At 35.4% G+C, this 17,090-nt stretch overlaps 4 protein-coding genes and 1 non-coding gene across 7 annotated transcripts; 2 read left to right on the top strand and 3 right to left on the bottom strand.

The window, feature by feature from the left end:
• Positions 1-713: 713 nt before the first annotated feature.
• TRNAS-GCU lies at positions 714-801 on the bottom strand. Its single transcript has one exon. It is a non-coding gene; the product is annotated as a tRNA-Ser (tRNA).
• Positions 802-1,612: 811 nt separating this feature from the next.
• Positions 1,613-3,334, top strand: LOC116033438 (glucose-1-phosphate adenylyltransferase large subunit 1-like). The gene is made up of 6 exons (XM_031276179.1): positions 1,613-1,629; positions 2,194-2,278; positions 2,369-2,473; positions 2,582-2,688; positions 2,773-2,833; positions 2,913-3,334. Exons 1-6 carry the CDS (start codon positions 1,613-1,615, stop codon positions 3,012-3,014), a joined length of 477 nt encoding a protein of 158 aa, XP_031132039.1. The 3' UTR covers positions 3,015-3,334.
• Positions 3,335-4,643: 1,309 nt separating this feature from the next.
• On the bottom strand, positions 4,644-8,557 carry LOC116032101. 3 transcript variants are annotated; one of them, XR_004100720.1, is made up of 5 exons: positions 8,311-8,557; positions 6,583-7,982; positions 6,295-6,320; positions 5,275-6,150; positions 4,644-5,120 (listed from the first exon to the last, which is right to left on the bottom strand). XR_004100720.1 is itself a non-coding variant. In XM_031274504.1 (5 exons), exons 2-5 carry the CDS (start codon positions 7,898-7,900, stop codon positions 5,398-5,400), a joined length of 1,842 nt encoding a protein of 613 aa, XP_031130364.1. In that variant the 5' UTR covers positions 7,901-7,982; positions 8,311-8,557; the 3' UTR covers positions 4,647-5,397. The 3 variants fall into 3 exon arrangements, 2 of the variants coding, with proteins under 2 accessions (XP_031130364.1, XP_031130363.1); XM_031274504.1 differs by having other exon boundaries at positions 4,647-6,150; positions 6,583-6,748; positions 7,004-7,982; XM_031274503.1 differs by having other exon boundaries at positions 4,647-6,150.
• A 3,809-nt stretch (positions 8,558-12,366) lies between these two features.
• Positions 12,367-15,029, top strand: LOC116031420 (protein RER1B-like). Its single transcript, XM_031273623.1, has 4 exons — positions 12,367-12,533; positions 13,330-13,696; positions 14,388-14,568; positions 14,711-15,029. Exons 2-4 carry the CDS (start codon positions 13,347-13,349, stop codon positions 14,765-14,767), a joined length of 588 nt encoding a protein of 195 aa, XP_031129483.1. The 5' UTR covers positions 12,367-12,533; positions 13,330-13,346; the 3' UTR covers positions 14,768-15,029.
• A 115-nt stretch (positions 15,030-15,144) lies between these two features.
• LOC116031419 (putative pectinesterase 11) lies at positions 15,145-16,927 on the bottom strand. Its single transcript, XM_031273621.1, has 5 exons — positions 16,607-16,927; positions 16,366-16,525; positions 15,946-16,134; positions 15,603-15,838; positions 15,145-15,461 (listed from the first exon to the last, which is right to left on the bottom strand). The coding sequence occupies exons 1-5, from the start codon at positions 16,876-16,878 to the stop codon at positions 15,266-15,268; spliced, it is 1,053 nt and encodes a 350-aa protein (XP_031129481.1). The 5' UTR covers positions 16,879-16,927; the 3' UTR covers positions 15,145-15,265.
• Positions 16,928-17,090: the final 163 nt, after the last annotated feature.

The raw sequence follows: 17,090 nt of genomic DNA, 5'->3' as shown, positions 1-17,090 counted from the left end.
TCTCACGTATAGGTTGCCTTTCTTTCCTTGCTAGGGTCGAGCAATTTCATACCTTCTATGAACTCTACTTATTATTCAAACAGAAGTCTCACGTATAGGTTGCCTTTCTTTCCTTGCTTTCTTTCTTTACTGTAGTCAAATGAGACTAGCTACCTTTCCCTTACCTGAACCAAGGGTCGATTCAAACATTCATTAAAAGTATTGGATAGTTGTAAAAAATCCGATTTACTTCATTTCCCTTTTTTTGATCCTTTCCAGTGAAAAGACCCTACTAGGGTCCTTACAATATCTAATTAGGAAAGATATTTTTTAAATGAAGAACTATTATTTCAAATGAAATTTTGAAAATTATTTTTTAGAAAGAATTTCATTTCTTGGTGCCAAACTTGGATATGTGGTAGAAAAATGGATAATCTATTCTCTTTTTTATAAAAAAAAAAAAGAAAAAATCTTGGAGATTTGTAATGCTTACTCTCAAACTCTTTGTGTACACAGTAGTGATATTTTTTGTTTCTCTCTTCATCTTTGGGTTCCTATCTAATGATCCAGGGCGTAATCCTGGACGTGAAGAATAAGACTAAACTAAAAAGAGTTTTTATTTTTCAACTTTCTTGTGATTTTATCTAGTACACACATTTAACTACGAAACTAAGAATAAGAACCAAGGGATTGCGAAAATTGAAAAAAAAAATAAATAAAATCATCCGCGAAAATGGAAAGAGAGGGATTCGAACCCTCGGTACGAATAACCCGTACAACGGATTAGCAATCCGCCGCTTTAGTCCACTCAGCCATCTCTCCAAATTCAACTTGATAATTCCTATGCTACATTACACATAAACTAAGGAATCTTTCTTCTTCTTTAATTCTAATTAGATTTTTTAATATAATATTAAATATATTATATTGTAATTGTAAAAATTATCAATTTCGTTTATTAAAAAAAAAGGGGGTATAAGGAAGAGCCTGAAAGAACCAAAATAGAAAAAAGAAAGAAGGCTAAAGAGGTCCTCTTTTCTTTGCGTTGGTTTTGTTCGAAAGGCTCTTCTTATTCTCATGGCCTGGTCAGTACTCAGCCGGGCCTTTTTTTGTTCCAACGAATTCTAAATAAAGAGTTAGAAATAAAAAAATGTTTATTAGTTCTTATATTATTTATTATTCTATATTATATTAGAATTATATTCTATTGATTCTATTGAATGTTCTTAATATTCAAATATATTCAAATTGAATTTGACTCTCCCCACGAAAAACGATTTTGTGATGACCCTATTTTGAGTATCAAAATTCCCCTGTTCGACAAAAGGTATATTTGTATACAATAATCGGATTGTAGCGGGTATAGTTTAGTGGTAAAAGTGTGATTCGTTTTAATACCCCTTTATACAGTTAAAGGATCCTTCGGCTTGGTTCGTATGCCGATCAAAAACTTTATTTCTAAAAAGGATTGAATCCTTTTTCTCTCAATGACCAATTCCGGAGAAAATACGCATTCTCGTGATTTGTATCCAAAAGTCGGTTAGACATTGAAAAATTGGATTATGAAATAACGAAACAGAATTATTAGAATTGGATCAAAACTTCCAATTGAATAAGTATGAGTAAGGGATCCATGGCTGAAGATAGAAAGTTCTTTTCAAATTTCTAACCGTAACTAAATCTTCAATTTTGTATTTTGTAGGAAAGAGATTGAAGCAAAATAGCTATGAAACGATGCCTTTGGTTTACTAGAGACATCAACATATTGTTTTAGCTCGGTGGAAAAAAATACTTTTCCTCAGGATCCTAAGAATATTAAAGAATTAGTCTAATAACTAATAATATTTATATTTCACCAATTTACGAATATTATTTAGAATATTCACTTAAATTTAATAGAATAATATTTTAAATATGTTATTTAATAATTAAATAACATTTAAAGTAAAGAAGATGAAATAAATATTATATTTAATATGAAATAAATCGAAATAAAGAACGGAGTAACTAGAAAGATTGTTGTTATAATCACCCTTATTCTAGAGGGATCATCTAGAAAGCTATTTCGTTTTGTCTGTATTCAGACCAAAAGCTGACGTAGATGTTATGGGTAGAATTTTTTGAGAATTTTGTTCAGATCATAGATCTCGTAATTTACTCATTTCCATAAAGGAGCCGAATGAAACCAAAGTTTCATGCTCGGTTTTGAATTAGAGATGCTCAAAATACTGAATCGACGTCGACTATAACCCCTAGCCTTCCAAGTAACGTACCACCAACCAAAATTGATAACTGCAAGGTAAGCCCTTGAGTGGAATGTCTTCTACGATCTACACTCATTCGAGGCCTCGAGGGCATGAACCTTAAACGCTGTTATGTGTTGTTGCAGATCAAAGACGCGATAATCTCTCACGGGTGTTTCTTGCGGGAGTGTATTGTGGAACACTCGATTGTTGGCGAGAGGTCACGGTTAGATTTCGGTGTTGAGCTGAAGGTTAGCACATTTCCCACCTCGGTCTCTCTTAACTAATGATGTTCTATTCTAATGGACTGCAAAGATGGTTTTATGAAATCTCGGTTTACTATTTCATTGCCCTTTCAGGATACGTTAATGATGGGGGCAGATTATTACGAAACAGAATCCGAAATTGCATCTCTTCTGGCTGATGGAAAAGTGCCAATAGGGATTGGACAGAACACAAAAATTAGGTAATTCAACAACAACATTAATCATAGTTTTCGTGTTGGCTTGAATTGATAATATTTGCTTTACTAATACTAGAATTTTTCCAGCAACTGCATTATTGACAAGAATGTAAGGATAGGGAAAGATGTCATTATCACGAACAAAGACGTGAGTTTATATTCCTGCACGCATATTGTTAGTCGAATAAAATGCAAACGCTTGTTATTTAATGGATGTCGTTTTTCAGGGAGTTGAAGAAGCAGATCGGCCCGAGGAAGGGTTCTACATTAGGTCCGGGATTCCGGTTATAATGGAGAAAGCAGTGATCAAAGATGGAATAGTTATATAATGAGAGCAGAGCAGCCAAACATGGTTGGAGAAACATATGCAGAGAATTATGTTTCCATCTAGGATAGCTGAGGTTTTTCATCTCCGGAAAACCAGGTTTTGTGCATTCTTTCCAGTGTACAAGTGCAAGTCAGATATATGGTTTTCTCTTTCTTTTTGGTTGTAAAATTATCCAAATTTATATCAAGAATAATCCAGGAGCTAAAGGCCTGAGCTATACTCATAAAATGTAGCATCACCCCCCTCTCCCTTTGGTCGAGCAATTTCATACCTTCTATGAACTCTACTTATTATTCAAACAGAAATCTCACCTTCTATGAACTCTACTTATTATTCAAACAGAAATCTCACGTATAGGTTGCCTTTCTTTCCTTGCTAGGGTCGAGCAATTTCATACCTTCTATGAACTCTACTTATTATTCAAACAGAAGTCTCACGTATAGGTTGCCTTTCTTTCCTTGCTTTCTTTCTTTACTGTAGTCAAATGAGACTAGCTACCTTTCCCTTACCTGAACCAAGGGTCGATTCAAACATTCATTAAAAGTATTGGATAGTTGTAAAAAATCCGATTTACTTCATTTCCCTTTTTTTGATCCTTTCCAGTGAAAAGACCCTACTAGGGTCCTTACAATATCTAATTAGGAAAGATATTTTTTAAATGAAGAACTATTATTTCAAATGAAATTTTGAAAATTATTTTTTAGAAAGAATTTCATTTCTTGGTGCCAAACTTGGATATGTGGTAGAAAAATGGATAATCTATTCTCTTTTTTGCTTTAGTTGACAAAGCTAAAAAAAATGCCCAGAAATTACTTTTGGTCTCTGACTTTCGTTGCATTTTCATCTTATAGTTCTCTACTTAATATTTTCACTATTAGTTCCTTTTAGTCAATTCGTTCAGTTTTCCGGCCAAACAAATGTTTGAGTCCATGCTAGTTTAGGTGATTTTTTATTGGATTCGCTACTCGTTGAAAGGACTAAAATGGTACAAATTTTAAATTGAGGGACTTAAAGTGGGGAAAAAAAACCCTCTTTGCCAAGGACTAAACATGAATTATCATAATAATTGCTCTAAAAGGAGACAGGGAAGAAAAAACCTAGGATAGTACGCAGTACTATATTAATCATTTCCAGACAATAGTACCGACCAATTGACCATACACATTGATAGAGAGAAGTTAATGCTTTTAAAAAATACCATAAAATATGTAAAGATTTTCTCAAATTTTATTCCCCTATTTTTACTTTCTGATGTAACATACAAAGATAAGATATTTTTATCATGTGAGTTTCAGAAAAAATATCTATATAAAAAATTTGTAAAAGAGAATATAGGACTTCACAAAATAAAGAGTAAAAAATGAAATTCTCTAAATATGTCCATATGATAAACATTCTCATGAAATAAAATATCAATCATTTCCAGACAATTTGTTCAAAAAAAAAAAATCATTTCCAGACAATAGTACCGACCAATTGACCATACACATTGGCAGAGAGAAGTTAAAGCTTTAAAAAGATACCATGCAATATGGAAATGATGAAAATAAAAATGAAAGAGATGAATAAAAATTATGGGTTACTTTTTTTCCTAAATGAATCAAGGTCTGCCACGTAAAAGAACTTAGTATAATTTAGAAACATGTGTAGTATTAGCAATATACTATGTACTGTAACTATTTGCAGTTTTAAGGAAAAGCAGAGTGGCATATAAAGTATACAATAAATACATGTCATGAGAACTGCTGATGCAAGGTAAATCCCTATAATGAAAGATTACTATTTGAAGTCACATCCATAGTGCATTATTAAGGAAAACAAAGGAATGTGATGCAAATAAGAAAAAGAGTCCACTGAATTGATAGGTGTTTTCATGGTTGGATGCCTCTGCAAACTCTCCATCTTCCCTAACATGGCTGAAGAGAGAAGAATGTGTATGAAAGTCCAGCAAGAACTGAGGCTGTTCACTTGAATGTGCAGTTCATTTGGATCTCGAGACACTACATCCCGTATTCATCGTCGTCTCACTCACGTATAACATCCATTAACTCACTCATTACTGTAAAAATCGATTGGTCTCGTACAGTGAGATGCCAGACAAGTGCCCCTGTTCAAGAAACAAGTTTTGCTGGCACTTTCATCAAGCTTCTCAAATACAAAGTCAATGACCATATTCAAGCATATTACAAGAAACCAAAACCAAGATTAAAGAAAATACTTGCTAAGAGCAACTATTAGGTCATACAAGCTCCATTGCTCACCTGATTGCTTGATTATACAAGCGCTAAATGGACCCAGGTCAGCGTTATTCAGCTATGGACCATTGCTCATGGGCAGCATGTGGCAGAACGCTACCAGCGTGTATTACCATATAGGAAGTGTTTTCAGGAGCCATTAGTATTCCAAACAACAAAAGAACCCTTCTTCTGGAACTCACATGGCTGGAAGCCCTTCATGGCCTTTCCCATTAATGCCATGGCAGCTATGCTGGGAAACTGTTTTTTCTCAAGTTGCTCAGGAGGTTCCACCAATTTTGAGCTCCGTGGCTCACAAACCACAACTTCAGGCTTCTTCTGCATGGTGATAGCTCTATTTCGAAGCAACCTCTGAATCCAGGAGTGTGATGTTAATAGCTCTCTGTCTGCAGAATAGGACTCCGAATTCCCAGTTATGCCTGCACAATTATCCTGAGCTATCAAGTCCTTACCTTGATTTTTACTAGTCGTTGGCCCAGAGCTAGTTATGCCACCTTGGGTAGTTTTTCCCCGGAAGCTGTACCTCTCATAAGATGAATCTTCTTTCGAGTTTGAACTCATTGTACCAAGAGCAAGAGCATCATGATTACTCAGTTTCAAACGCTTCACCCATCTGCTACTTGGCTCTGGTCCTAGAAGATTGAGTGGAGACAGATCAGGTTTTGAAGTACTTGGCTGATCAGCTTGAGCCAGGAGTGAATCCATATCCAAACTTTGAGTTTTTGAACTCGGCTCCAGTTGTTGTGTTGGAGTTGCTTCAACTGGTATAGCAGGAAGCTGTAAGTTCATATCAGGTAGCCTATTCCTTATGCCTTCAGATCCAACAACTTCCATGGGGGAACCAATTGCAAGTTGGGGTAAATATTGGTCTCTTTCAGGTGCCTGCAAGAAAAGGACACAATAGACTTTGCTAGCTCTTGTTAAGAACTCTTTGATCCCAAAAACCAGTTGTTTAGCCCGGAGGGTATATTATGGAACAACAGAGCAGTTAATAAAACAGTAAAAAGGCAGGGCAAGGTAGCATACCTTCTTTAATGGGGAAGAATTAGAATCTGCAACAGTCAAAATGAGAGAAATCCATTAAATAGAGTACAAGATGTAGTAGTATAGATTACCAAGATAGAAAGCTTTAGTTCAGCATTATTACTAATGCATTATAGATACCTAGAGTTCAAACTGCTATAGGTATTTATACACAATAGTGCATCAGCAATTTTAAATACACCCGATAAAGTCACAATGGAAAAGAAATTCAACACATAAGATGGTATGCTTTAGTCAATAACAGAAGATCAAACACAGAGATATATGTACCTAAAAGATGGGCCTTTCCTGGAAAGACATCCATATCCATAGTATCAGTTTCAGCTGATGATTCGTTCTTTGCTTCAACTTCAGAAGGCTCAGCATTTCCAGTATCTTCTTCATGCTCACTAGCTGTCGAGCTATCTAGAAGTTGAAGCTTCACACCTTGCTGATTCTGACCCAAAAAAGGAGACAAGTTGTTGAAATCATTGAATTCATTATATGTTCTTGAAGTACCAACAGTTTGATTCTGTTTGCAAATGTTCACATCAGCTTTTTTCATGATTAACAAACTGCGTGTTGTCTTAGAAAATCTAGGATAATCTCCTGTTAATCCCACAACAGAATCCATAGTAGTGCATATTCTCATGGTCTTCACATCATGCAAAGAGCACGGCAGCTCTTGTGGCACGCAAATATCATCAAGTACCTTCTTTGGTTCAATTGCCTCAAAAGGAGTGCAGTTGTTTCGGAACACCACTGAACGAGAACCACTCTGCAACTTGTGGAACCAGTCTCCACGGAATTCTGGTGGATGGCTGTTGCTTGAGGCGGACACATTCATGGAATTTCCTGGTTCCGAGTGGCTGTTATAGTTACGTTCACCTTCAAGCATTCTAAGCCCACTATTTGGTAGTTGACTTTTAGAAGATCTACCCATTAGCAATGGCATCACTGGCTGGCTGGTATCCTCTTTAAATTTTCCATAATCAAATCTATACGGCAAAATATGAGAAGCTGATTCCCTGCAATTATCCAGAGAAGGCATTGATGCAGCAGTGTCGCTATTTCTGAAAAACAAATGAGTTTTGGCAGGATTCCGGAGTGAAGCTTCAGGCTCAGAATAATACTTCCCGGATGAAATAGCAGTTGCAGCAGGAGCCACAGGTAGCATCGAGCCTGAGCCCAGATAGCTCTCATTTGTGGCACCCATAGCCATACCAGAAGCAACCTTTGCATCACGATGAGGCTTTAATGTAAGAAACCCACGAGTTTCTTGACCATCTTTTGAAGATAAACCATTTCTAGAGGGGGCGGACATAGCGGGGGAGTGATGAGCTGAGCTTTCAATTCTTATGTTCCCTGAACTTGTTCTCAAACTCTCAGTACTATTAGACATATCCCCCACTCCAACCGCATCTTCATTCAGTCTAGTTCCACCATTAATTTTCTTGCTCTCAAGAGGATTGGGAGAACTAAGGGCTTGTGCTTTTTCATTTTGACCTGTTCCTGTCCATCGTGATATCCAAACAGATTGAAATGAATACATAGACTGCCCTGTTCTCTCATCACACTCTTGATATGATTGTGCTATGCTCTCCGACATGATGTAATGGAATTTGAGGTTGTTTCCCACTTACAACTACTCTTTTCCCTTCATATGTTCATGAAAACTTCATTCCTTTGACCTGGAAAAAGTGTGTCAGCAATTACGAAATATGCAGTGGCTGAATTGATTCCAGGTTTTGATTATAACAGATTATAAAAATAAAATCCCCATTTGAACTCCCTTATGGCCTTATCTCACAAACCTCACACTATATACTCCAAAATTATGATTACTAAAATCTAAAATTCACAACCTAAAATACGATCGAGTTCTAGTGAATAACCAATCAAAAATTGCAGAAAAACAGTAACGATACACATATTATGGAGAGAGAGATATAGAGAGATATAGAGAGAGAAAGAGAGGGAGCAGGAGGTGTTCACTGGAAGTGAAACGTTAGACAGTACCTCTGATCCTCAATGAAAAGTTGATGGGAGAGAAAGACGAAAAAGGAGCAAGAGGCGAGGCTGCGCGCGCCACTAGAAGCTCACATCTAGGGCGGAGGGCTCATCTCCGCCGCGCCGTACATGCAGATCGGAATTTTCTGATGGCCTATGCGGCGGTGAGGAGAGAGAGAGAGAGAGAGAGAGAGAGAGAGAGAGAGAGAGAGAGATGGGGGAGAGAAAAGGTTAGAGACGACCGAGAAATGAAAATGGGTTGCAGTTTTTTTTTCTTACGTGTTGGAAGATAAACATGTGGCGGAGGATACTTATATCCGGTCCCACGTGAACTCTCTTTTTCCATTTGCTTTAAAAAAAATTAATTAACTTTTTTTTAATATTCTGTTGGTGGCGTCCGAAGTCCCAGGCAAATAGGCTGTGTTTCGCGCCCTTAATCCGACATTGTTTAACGACGTGGCTTAGTTAGACAATAATTACTCAATACTTATGTTGTCACTTGTTAATAATAATTTGACATGACTTGCTTATGTTAGATCAATCAAACTTATCTCATAATAGCTTGTGGGTTCAACTTGTCGCTCATCAATTTAACTCAGTTTAAATATGTGATTGATTCAATTACTTTTGTAATATCATGTCATTATTAGCTTAACTCGTTTTTACGAAAAAAATGTGGTTAACTGCACTTATTTAGGGGCGTTGTTGGCTATAGAAGGCTCAAAGTCAATTATTGGACAATGTTCATGATCAAATAGTTGTGTTCAGTACTTACTTTACATAAATAACATAAGAAATGTAAAAAGGAGAAAAGATTAGCACTTAAATACTTTACATTTTATATGATCATACGTTCCTCGCCAACTCAACTCATCTCGAACCACCACACTTGGTCAAGGGCATTGTTGGCCCGAGCTGAGGAGGCTCAAAGTCAATTGTTGGGCAATAGGCATATGGTCGAATAGTTGTGTTAATTACTTACTTTATATAAATAACCTATGAAGTATAAGAACGAGAAAAGATGAACACTTAGCGTACTTTATAGTTTATATCCAAGACACAATGTATCATTTTTAGCAATGATAAGCTCGATAGGTATTCACCTTGCGTAATATTTTTTAGTATTTGCTTATTTAGTTTTCTAAATTATTTTGTATTAATTCATATTAACATAACCAAATTACCAACAATATAATTAGCGTATATTTCGTTAAGATATGTCTTAAATTCCGATAAAATAGTAACACATTATTATTTTGAAATTTTTTACAATCTTATATTGTAAGTGGAAACACAAAAATAAATAAATAAATATCATCACTCTCACTGAAATTTTTTTTCCTCAAAACTAAAGAAAACATTTGTATGTGGAAAAAGTTTTTTCATGAACCAAACACATGAAAATTTAACTTGAGAAAAACTTTTCCATCCAATCAAACATGCTCTAAGAATTATCCAAAATGAACCATGCCACAATTACATCAAGGTTCATGATTCTATCATAACTAATATATATATATATATATATATATATATATATATATATATATATATAATTCGACTAAATCTTTATCAAATAGTTAAATTAATAGGCATAAAACATAACAAAGTAATTAAACTAATTGATGTGTAAGTTCTAATAATATGCAATCTAATATTATTAGTCAATTTAATTCTGGCAAAATTTCCATATCTACACTAAGAATACAATAATCGTTGGGGGAAGAATACAATAATATTTTCCAAAGGAATAAAGGTCAAATAGGCCACCGAATTACACACGAAACTGCAAGTAGGCCATCAAACTCAAAAACAATGCAATTGGGTCTCTGAACTACACAAATTCATACAAATTCATACCAATTTTAAAAATAATATTTTAAAATAATTTTAAATTAATTAATTAATTAAAATTAAAATTAAAATTAAAAAACAGGAACAAGTCAATTGGGTCCTTTTTTAATTTTAAATTTTAAATTTTAAATTTAATTTTAATTAATTATTTTATTTAAAATTATTTTAAAATATTATTTTTAAAGTTGATAACCGGAAGATCAAGTCAAACAAGTCACTTTGGGTTAATTTGCATAGATTTGTGTAGTTCAGGGACCCAATTGCATTGTTTTTGAGTTCAATGGCCTAATTACAGTTTTGTGTGTAATTTGGTGACCTATTTGATCCTTGTTTCTTTTCTAAATAAAAAATAACAAAAATATATTTATAATTTGTCATCAATTGAGTAAACCAGCAAACATGTATTAATATTCTTATAATATGATATTTTTAAATGTTAGTATAATTTATTTTATTGTTTTACTTTTTATCTTATCTTTTTTACCAAATCTGGTGACCATGTTATTGTGTTGTATAAAGAATGTACAAACCGTTCGAAAAATATACCTCAATATTCGCGTTCATCGAAAGGAATAGTCAAATAGCAGCCAAAATGTTGTAATCTTTAGCTTTGTCGTTTTCTCGACCCAAAAAAAAAATCTTCCTTCTTTAGAGGAGTAAATTATTTTTTCCCTTGGGGTAAAAAATAGTGCTCGGACTATTCATGTGTATACACTGATAAATTGAGTGACAAAAAAGAAAAAATGCTCATATGGATGATGCAATTGTGATGTTGAATTGTTGACCATAGAGGTTTGACGCCACGCATGTGCTTACTTGGCTGGCCTTTGCCCACGTCATGAGTTTTGCATTGGCTGGCATCCTTACATTTGTTTAGCACTTTAGCCTCTAAAATAAAATATTCAAAAATATTATTATGTTATATTTAAATTTTAATTTTTGCTTGTATTAATCATGCCAAATGTTGGTGATAGTAATCATGGGTGAAAGTTCAAGTATTTAATTTGTTATTGTTATAGTGAGATAGATAGAGATGAATAATATATTATAATTTCTTATTAATAATAAAGTAATACAAATACATAATCAGACATATTAGAAATGTAGTTGATCATAAGGGGTTGGACAAGTTTGATTAGTCCTAAAGTATTACAAAGTGAGTAGAGTGGGATGAAGATGACAATATCAATAGATTTGCATCATATTAATAGAATAAACACTAACAATACTATGTATCATTATGCATATAAGCTTCTTTTTTTTTAATATAATAATTCTCAAAATATTTAGATAATTTATTGTTTTTCTTGTTATTCTCTTTTCTTCCCTGGACACTATATATATGCGTGTGTGTATTGATAGTTTTTTAAGCCAAAACTCACCATATAAGTGCCTAAGTGGGTTCAAGGAATTCTAATTAATGTCAATATTTATTGGCAAGAGACATGGGTAGGTTGTACACTTTTGGTATTAATTGTAATAGAAAATAAAAACATTTATTATGATTGATTTCAACCACATTTTATGAGCATTCATGGACAGTTAATCGTCATTGACAATAATTTTAATGCGTGAGGCGTGTTTAGGCCACCACTACAAAAGGATTTTGCTTGTTCCCCCACTCATCACATTAGACGGTATGCTCAGACGTGACATAGAGGCTCTGTACTACAACTACAGGCATGTCTAGGATCGCAATGCATTGTGCAAAGTCATTGCTAAAATAGCTACAAGTTGCACATGGCGCATGCACGCCTTTGCATCCATGCTTGTGTGCTTGACTAGTCCTTATTTGATCCTCTTAATCTTTGCATGACCTTGATCTATATTTTTGCCCAAACTAGCTTGGCTTAATGGTACAAATCACAATTCAAATGGTATGATACTCAACCAAGACTCTAATTTTACTACAAAAGCAGTTCATGAGTATATGTTTAACCCAAACTTAAGTGCCACTTTCACAATCTCTTATGAAACCGAAGTGGAATCGTATCAAACATATGAATTTTCTTTTGTTGGTTTCTTTTTTAATTAGTATTAAGAAAAAAAATTGGCATCACTATTTAAGTTCATGTGACAATAAATCACGTAAAAGAAATAAATTATACTAAAAAAATTATATATGATAAATTATATATGACATTTTATAATATTTACCCCATAAATCCATAATGTTGCAGTATTGATTTTTAATTAACTTCCTGAGCTTTTCTACCTTAAAATAATTTCTCAGCTCTCCCAAAGAAGAAAGCTAAGACACAGTTGAACAGATAGCTTTGGAGACTCTTACCGAACAGATCCGCTCGTCTTCTCCGTTCTCTCTATTCTCCATACATTTCAATCACACCTTCCCTCATTCTTCGCTGCTCAGAACCAAGGTGCGTGTTCTTCTTCGTCATCGTACGAACCATTTATTGTTTAACTTTATATTTTTTTTGTTGCCTATGTTTACAGATCGTTTATTTTATATTCGTTGTTGAATCCCTAATGTGCTAGTACATAGAATGGAGATTGGATTTGTGATATAGCTGATATCATTTCAGCTATAGATCTTATTTTGGATCGTGTTGATTTTTGTGTATTAGGGTTCTCTTTGCTTTTCTAAACTAGGTTTTTTTTTTTTTTTTTTTTTTCCAACTTAATGATTCTGAGAACGAATGGGGTGTAAGATAGTTGGATAAGGAGTAAGGAGCATTTCCTGTCATTAGTAGTTGTCTGTTTTAGAAATTTGGGCAGGTGAGGTTTATCAATTGCGTGATTCATATAGTGATTGTAAATCACAGATTATGAGCTGATTGTCTATTATGCTCTGTATTTTGGAGGCTGTAATAAAGATAATTGGACTACATGTTCATGTTTATTAGCATATGGGTAGTTTGTTTTGACTGTGGATTAGACATGGAGTGTCTTTTGCAGCTTATCTGTTAGGCAGGATCCTCTTTTTGTTTAACACAGTTAATTTGGGGGTTTTTTGTCTCCCCAACTAATTGTAGTGTGTCTATTTTTCTGTAAGAGTATGAGTTTAAAATGCATGGTTACCATAGCAATGAGTGGGAGCACACTCAACAATTATATGCCTGGTTGTCACGTCCTTTTATTATTATTATTATTTTTGGTAGTTGGGGCGCTTGACGAAACTTCTATGCTAATTACTTTGTTATATGGAATATGTAGGATTGTGGCACATTTTTATGGAGGGTGTTGGAGGTGATGCTGCATCAACGGCTGCAGCACTGAACCAGCGGAGGCATGAGTTTTCAAAGCTTTTCCAGTTTTATTTAGATAAAACTACACCCTATGCTCTGTATAGATGGATTGGAACTTTTGGCTTTGCATCTCTTTATGCTTTGCGGGTCTTTTATGTCCAAGGGTTCTACATTGTGACCTACGGTTTGGGAATCTACATACTGAATTTGCTGATTGGTTTTCTGTCACCTCTTGTTGACCCAGAACTAGACCCTTCAGATGGTCCTCTGCTGCCTACAAAAGGTTCAGATGAATTTAAACCTTTTATTCGCCGGCTCCCAGAATTCAAGTTCTGGTAATTCTCCCCAACTTTTAACTGTTAAGGTTCTAATTCCGGTTTGCTGGATCTACTTGTTTTGGTTGTGAGGCGCTGACCATAAACACCACTTCACTGGCAAATTATGGTCCACACAGCTATGTGGACCATAATCAAATGTACATTTTTAATGTACTAAATGTACATTATTTTTGTACTGAATATACATTATTTTTATACTATAAAAATAATGTACATTCAGTACACAAATAATGTACATCCCCTGAATATAATGTACATTATTTTTATACTGAATGTACATTATTTTTATATTGAATGTGCATTATTTAAAAGTATGGTCCACACAGCTGTGTGGACCATGGTCCACACAATAATGATTGCACTTCACTAGTTTGGGCCTTGGGGACACTTTCACTATTGAACGCAGGTGGATAATGACTTGTAAAAATCTTTGCTGAAGCAAGTTCATGTACCTGAACAGCTTTTCTTAACATTGATTAGAAATGCAGAATATTACTACAACTTCTCCCTTGCTTTCTTATTAAATTAATTAAAAGTAGCTGGTTTGGTGCCTTACATGCCATTTTTGAACTAGCTGCCAGTGAGATTGATACTCGATTACTGAGTCAGTGGAACATGAGTAATTGACATAATCCATTTACCAATCTTCTTCTATGGTTTTATAAAGTTCTTACTTTTTGTGGTTCAGGTATGCCATCACAAAGGCTTTCTTTGTGGCATTTCTCATGACTTTCTTCTCCTTGTTTGATGTTCCCGTGTTTTGGCCAATATTATTGATCTACTGGATTGTTCTCTTCGTCCTCACAATGAAGCGCCAAATTTCGCACATGCTCAAGTATAAATACATCCCATTTAACATCGGAAAGCAGGTAAGCTCAAGATATTGTATCATTTTGTGCTAAAAATGGTAGAACATATAGCATGTTAAATGTTATTTGTGGCAGCCTATGTTCACTTTGGATTCTATAATACTCGAAAAAGTCACAATGGTTTCTTTTGTTGACCTAACAGAAGTACAGTGGAAAGCGAGAAGCACCAAGTAGTGGCAGTAGTCCGAGAGCAGACTGAATTTGTGCATGTTTGTGGTTAGAGTAGATGGAAAGAGGTTGAAGGGAAGCAGAAAAGGCTGGAATCTCTGCATATTTTTTTAAATTAGATTTGTACTTACTATATATTTTAATATGGTATTACAAAAATATGGTCCGATTACTGATGCATTATTAGATTCTGCCAGTGCAGCATTGTTAGCACGATTATATTTTTTAGACAGCATATGTATGATCAACAACGTTTGATGCATTTATACTTTGTAGTCTCAGATTCCATGTGATTTTGGTGCTCTGGGTTGCCCACTTCTGCACTTTGGTCCTTATTTTCCTCATGTGGGATAAAAGTCCATAAAGTTGTGATGTATGTGCAACTCTAATTCTTGGATATCAACTCGCTAATAACTCCAACTACTAACACTTGTAGTATATTAATACCATTAATAATCAGTTGCGCACGCAAATACGTACACTTTTTACAACTTTGTACAATATATGTGCACATATACGCAAACACTCTTTAACATGGCATGTCTTTACAAGAGCTTATCCTCTTGAAGTTGGTGGGTGCTTGCCTAAGCCATTCTCGCCCTTGGATCATTTTCTTTGTCATGAACGGTGCAGCCTCCCCCTTAGATAGGCTGCGCGACCATTCTACTCTTTTTGATCGATCAGCACCTGGACCGTAACATTTGTATTCCCCGTAGTATACCGTCCTAGTGAATATTATTGAGTAATTTTAGTATGGAAGAATAACCATTTAAAAATAAATAAAATAAAATTAGTATGGTGTACATATATAAGTTCTGTTTTAATAAATAAACTATAAGTTCTGTTTTGTAATGTTTCCAAAATACCTTTGACGTTTGGAATCGCCCCAGTCATTCCAACCCTCGGGCTGTATAGCACTAGACATGTAGGACGAGACCCAAACCACCCTGGAATAAGGTCCCCAGGGTCTGCCAAGCACAGTGGTTCCTGTGCCTGTGATTTTGCATCCCAGAAAGGCAAAACCAGTGTCTTCTTCAGCCGATTCTCTGCGTTGAGCAGTGATTGCTCCACCCCCTACTGCAATCGAGTGTATCTCGCACCCCTGCACCAGCATCCAAGTGCGTGCATGATTGATGATACATATATAGAGTTTTGTTTATATATACACATATAGCCCTGCCTAGATGCTAAGCCTGCTAGCTAGCTTACCTCAAAGAGAGAAGCGGCGTTACCAAATATGAAATCAACGCCGCCTTCAATGTAACAGTTGCTGTAATAATGTTTACCAGCTTCATCCAAAAGAGTGTCTTGATAAGATTTAATCCTGCAACCATACCACGCACTTCTATCTCCTGAAACCCTCAACGCCACTCCTTTCCCACTCCTCCCAAATGTATTCTACGCACATAGAAATACAAAGTAGTTTCAATCCGGTCCTAGTGGTCTAGTGACACCAAGTTGCACTTGTGTTTAGTAGTTATGAACAGATATTGCATTGTAATAGAGTCAGTAATACTAGAAAAAAAAAAAATGTAGGCCCGCCTAGCTAGCTAATAGGCAATTCACATGCATGAATGTACAGTTATGATGAGTTAAAGCAGAAACTGCCCATGCCCATGTTTACATTACCATAATTGTCAAATATCTTCCAACAAAATCCGAAGCAAAAACTGTGAGTGTTGGAGAATGAATAATATCCCCGCCGTCACTCCACGTTATAACGGTGTTGGAAGCGTCATCTCCACTAAGCGTAATGAACGGCTTATCAACAGGCACTACAACTTTCTCTCTGCAAAAAGTGAAAACCAATTCCGTCAAAACACACAGAATCTTTTACTAGGAATCCAAGTCTTTTAACTAGGAATCAGACCTGTAGGTCCCCGGCTTAACGGAAATGTAAACGAGCTCAGAGTTTTTGGACGGAACGGAATCAATGGCGTCCTGTATCTTAATATAGTCTCCATGCCCGGACTGGTCCACGACAATGAGAACGGCGGTGGAAGTTTCCCTAAGTTTAACGCCGTCAGAAGCCGCCGCAGCCAGGATGACGGTGACGGCGCAAGTTAGTAAGAGAGATACAAGACGGACATGGATTCCCAAGGAAGAAACATCCATGTGCGCTGATGAGAATAAAAGTTTCATTAAACAATTCGTACGTTGTAGTGTTGTGAGTTCACCAACTACTACTACGTAAAGGGCATGGAAGTATGGGACTAGGATGACATGTCTTCCGGTATTTAAATGACGATTCCACCCTTGTTGTGTGGCTAAGGAGTAAGGTCAACGAATTTTTGGTCGTTTCAGCTCACCCTCTTTTCACCAAAAGTCTAAGTTGCAGTTAGCTTCACCAAACT

Source organism: Ipomoea triloba, chromosome 10 (assembly GCF_003576645.1).
Source record: "Ipomoea triloba cultivar NCNSP0323 chromosome 10, ASM357664v1".
NCBI classification, from domain to species: domain Eukaryota; kingdom Viridiplantae; phylum Streptophyta; class Magnoliopsida; order Solanales; family Convolvulaceae; genus Ipomoea; species Ipomoea triloba.
The sequence above is the reverse complement of the archived record's forward strand: the minus strand, read 5'-3'. Positions and strand labels throughout refer to the sequence as shown.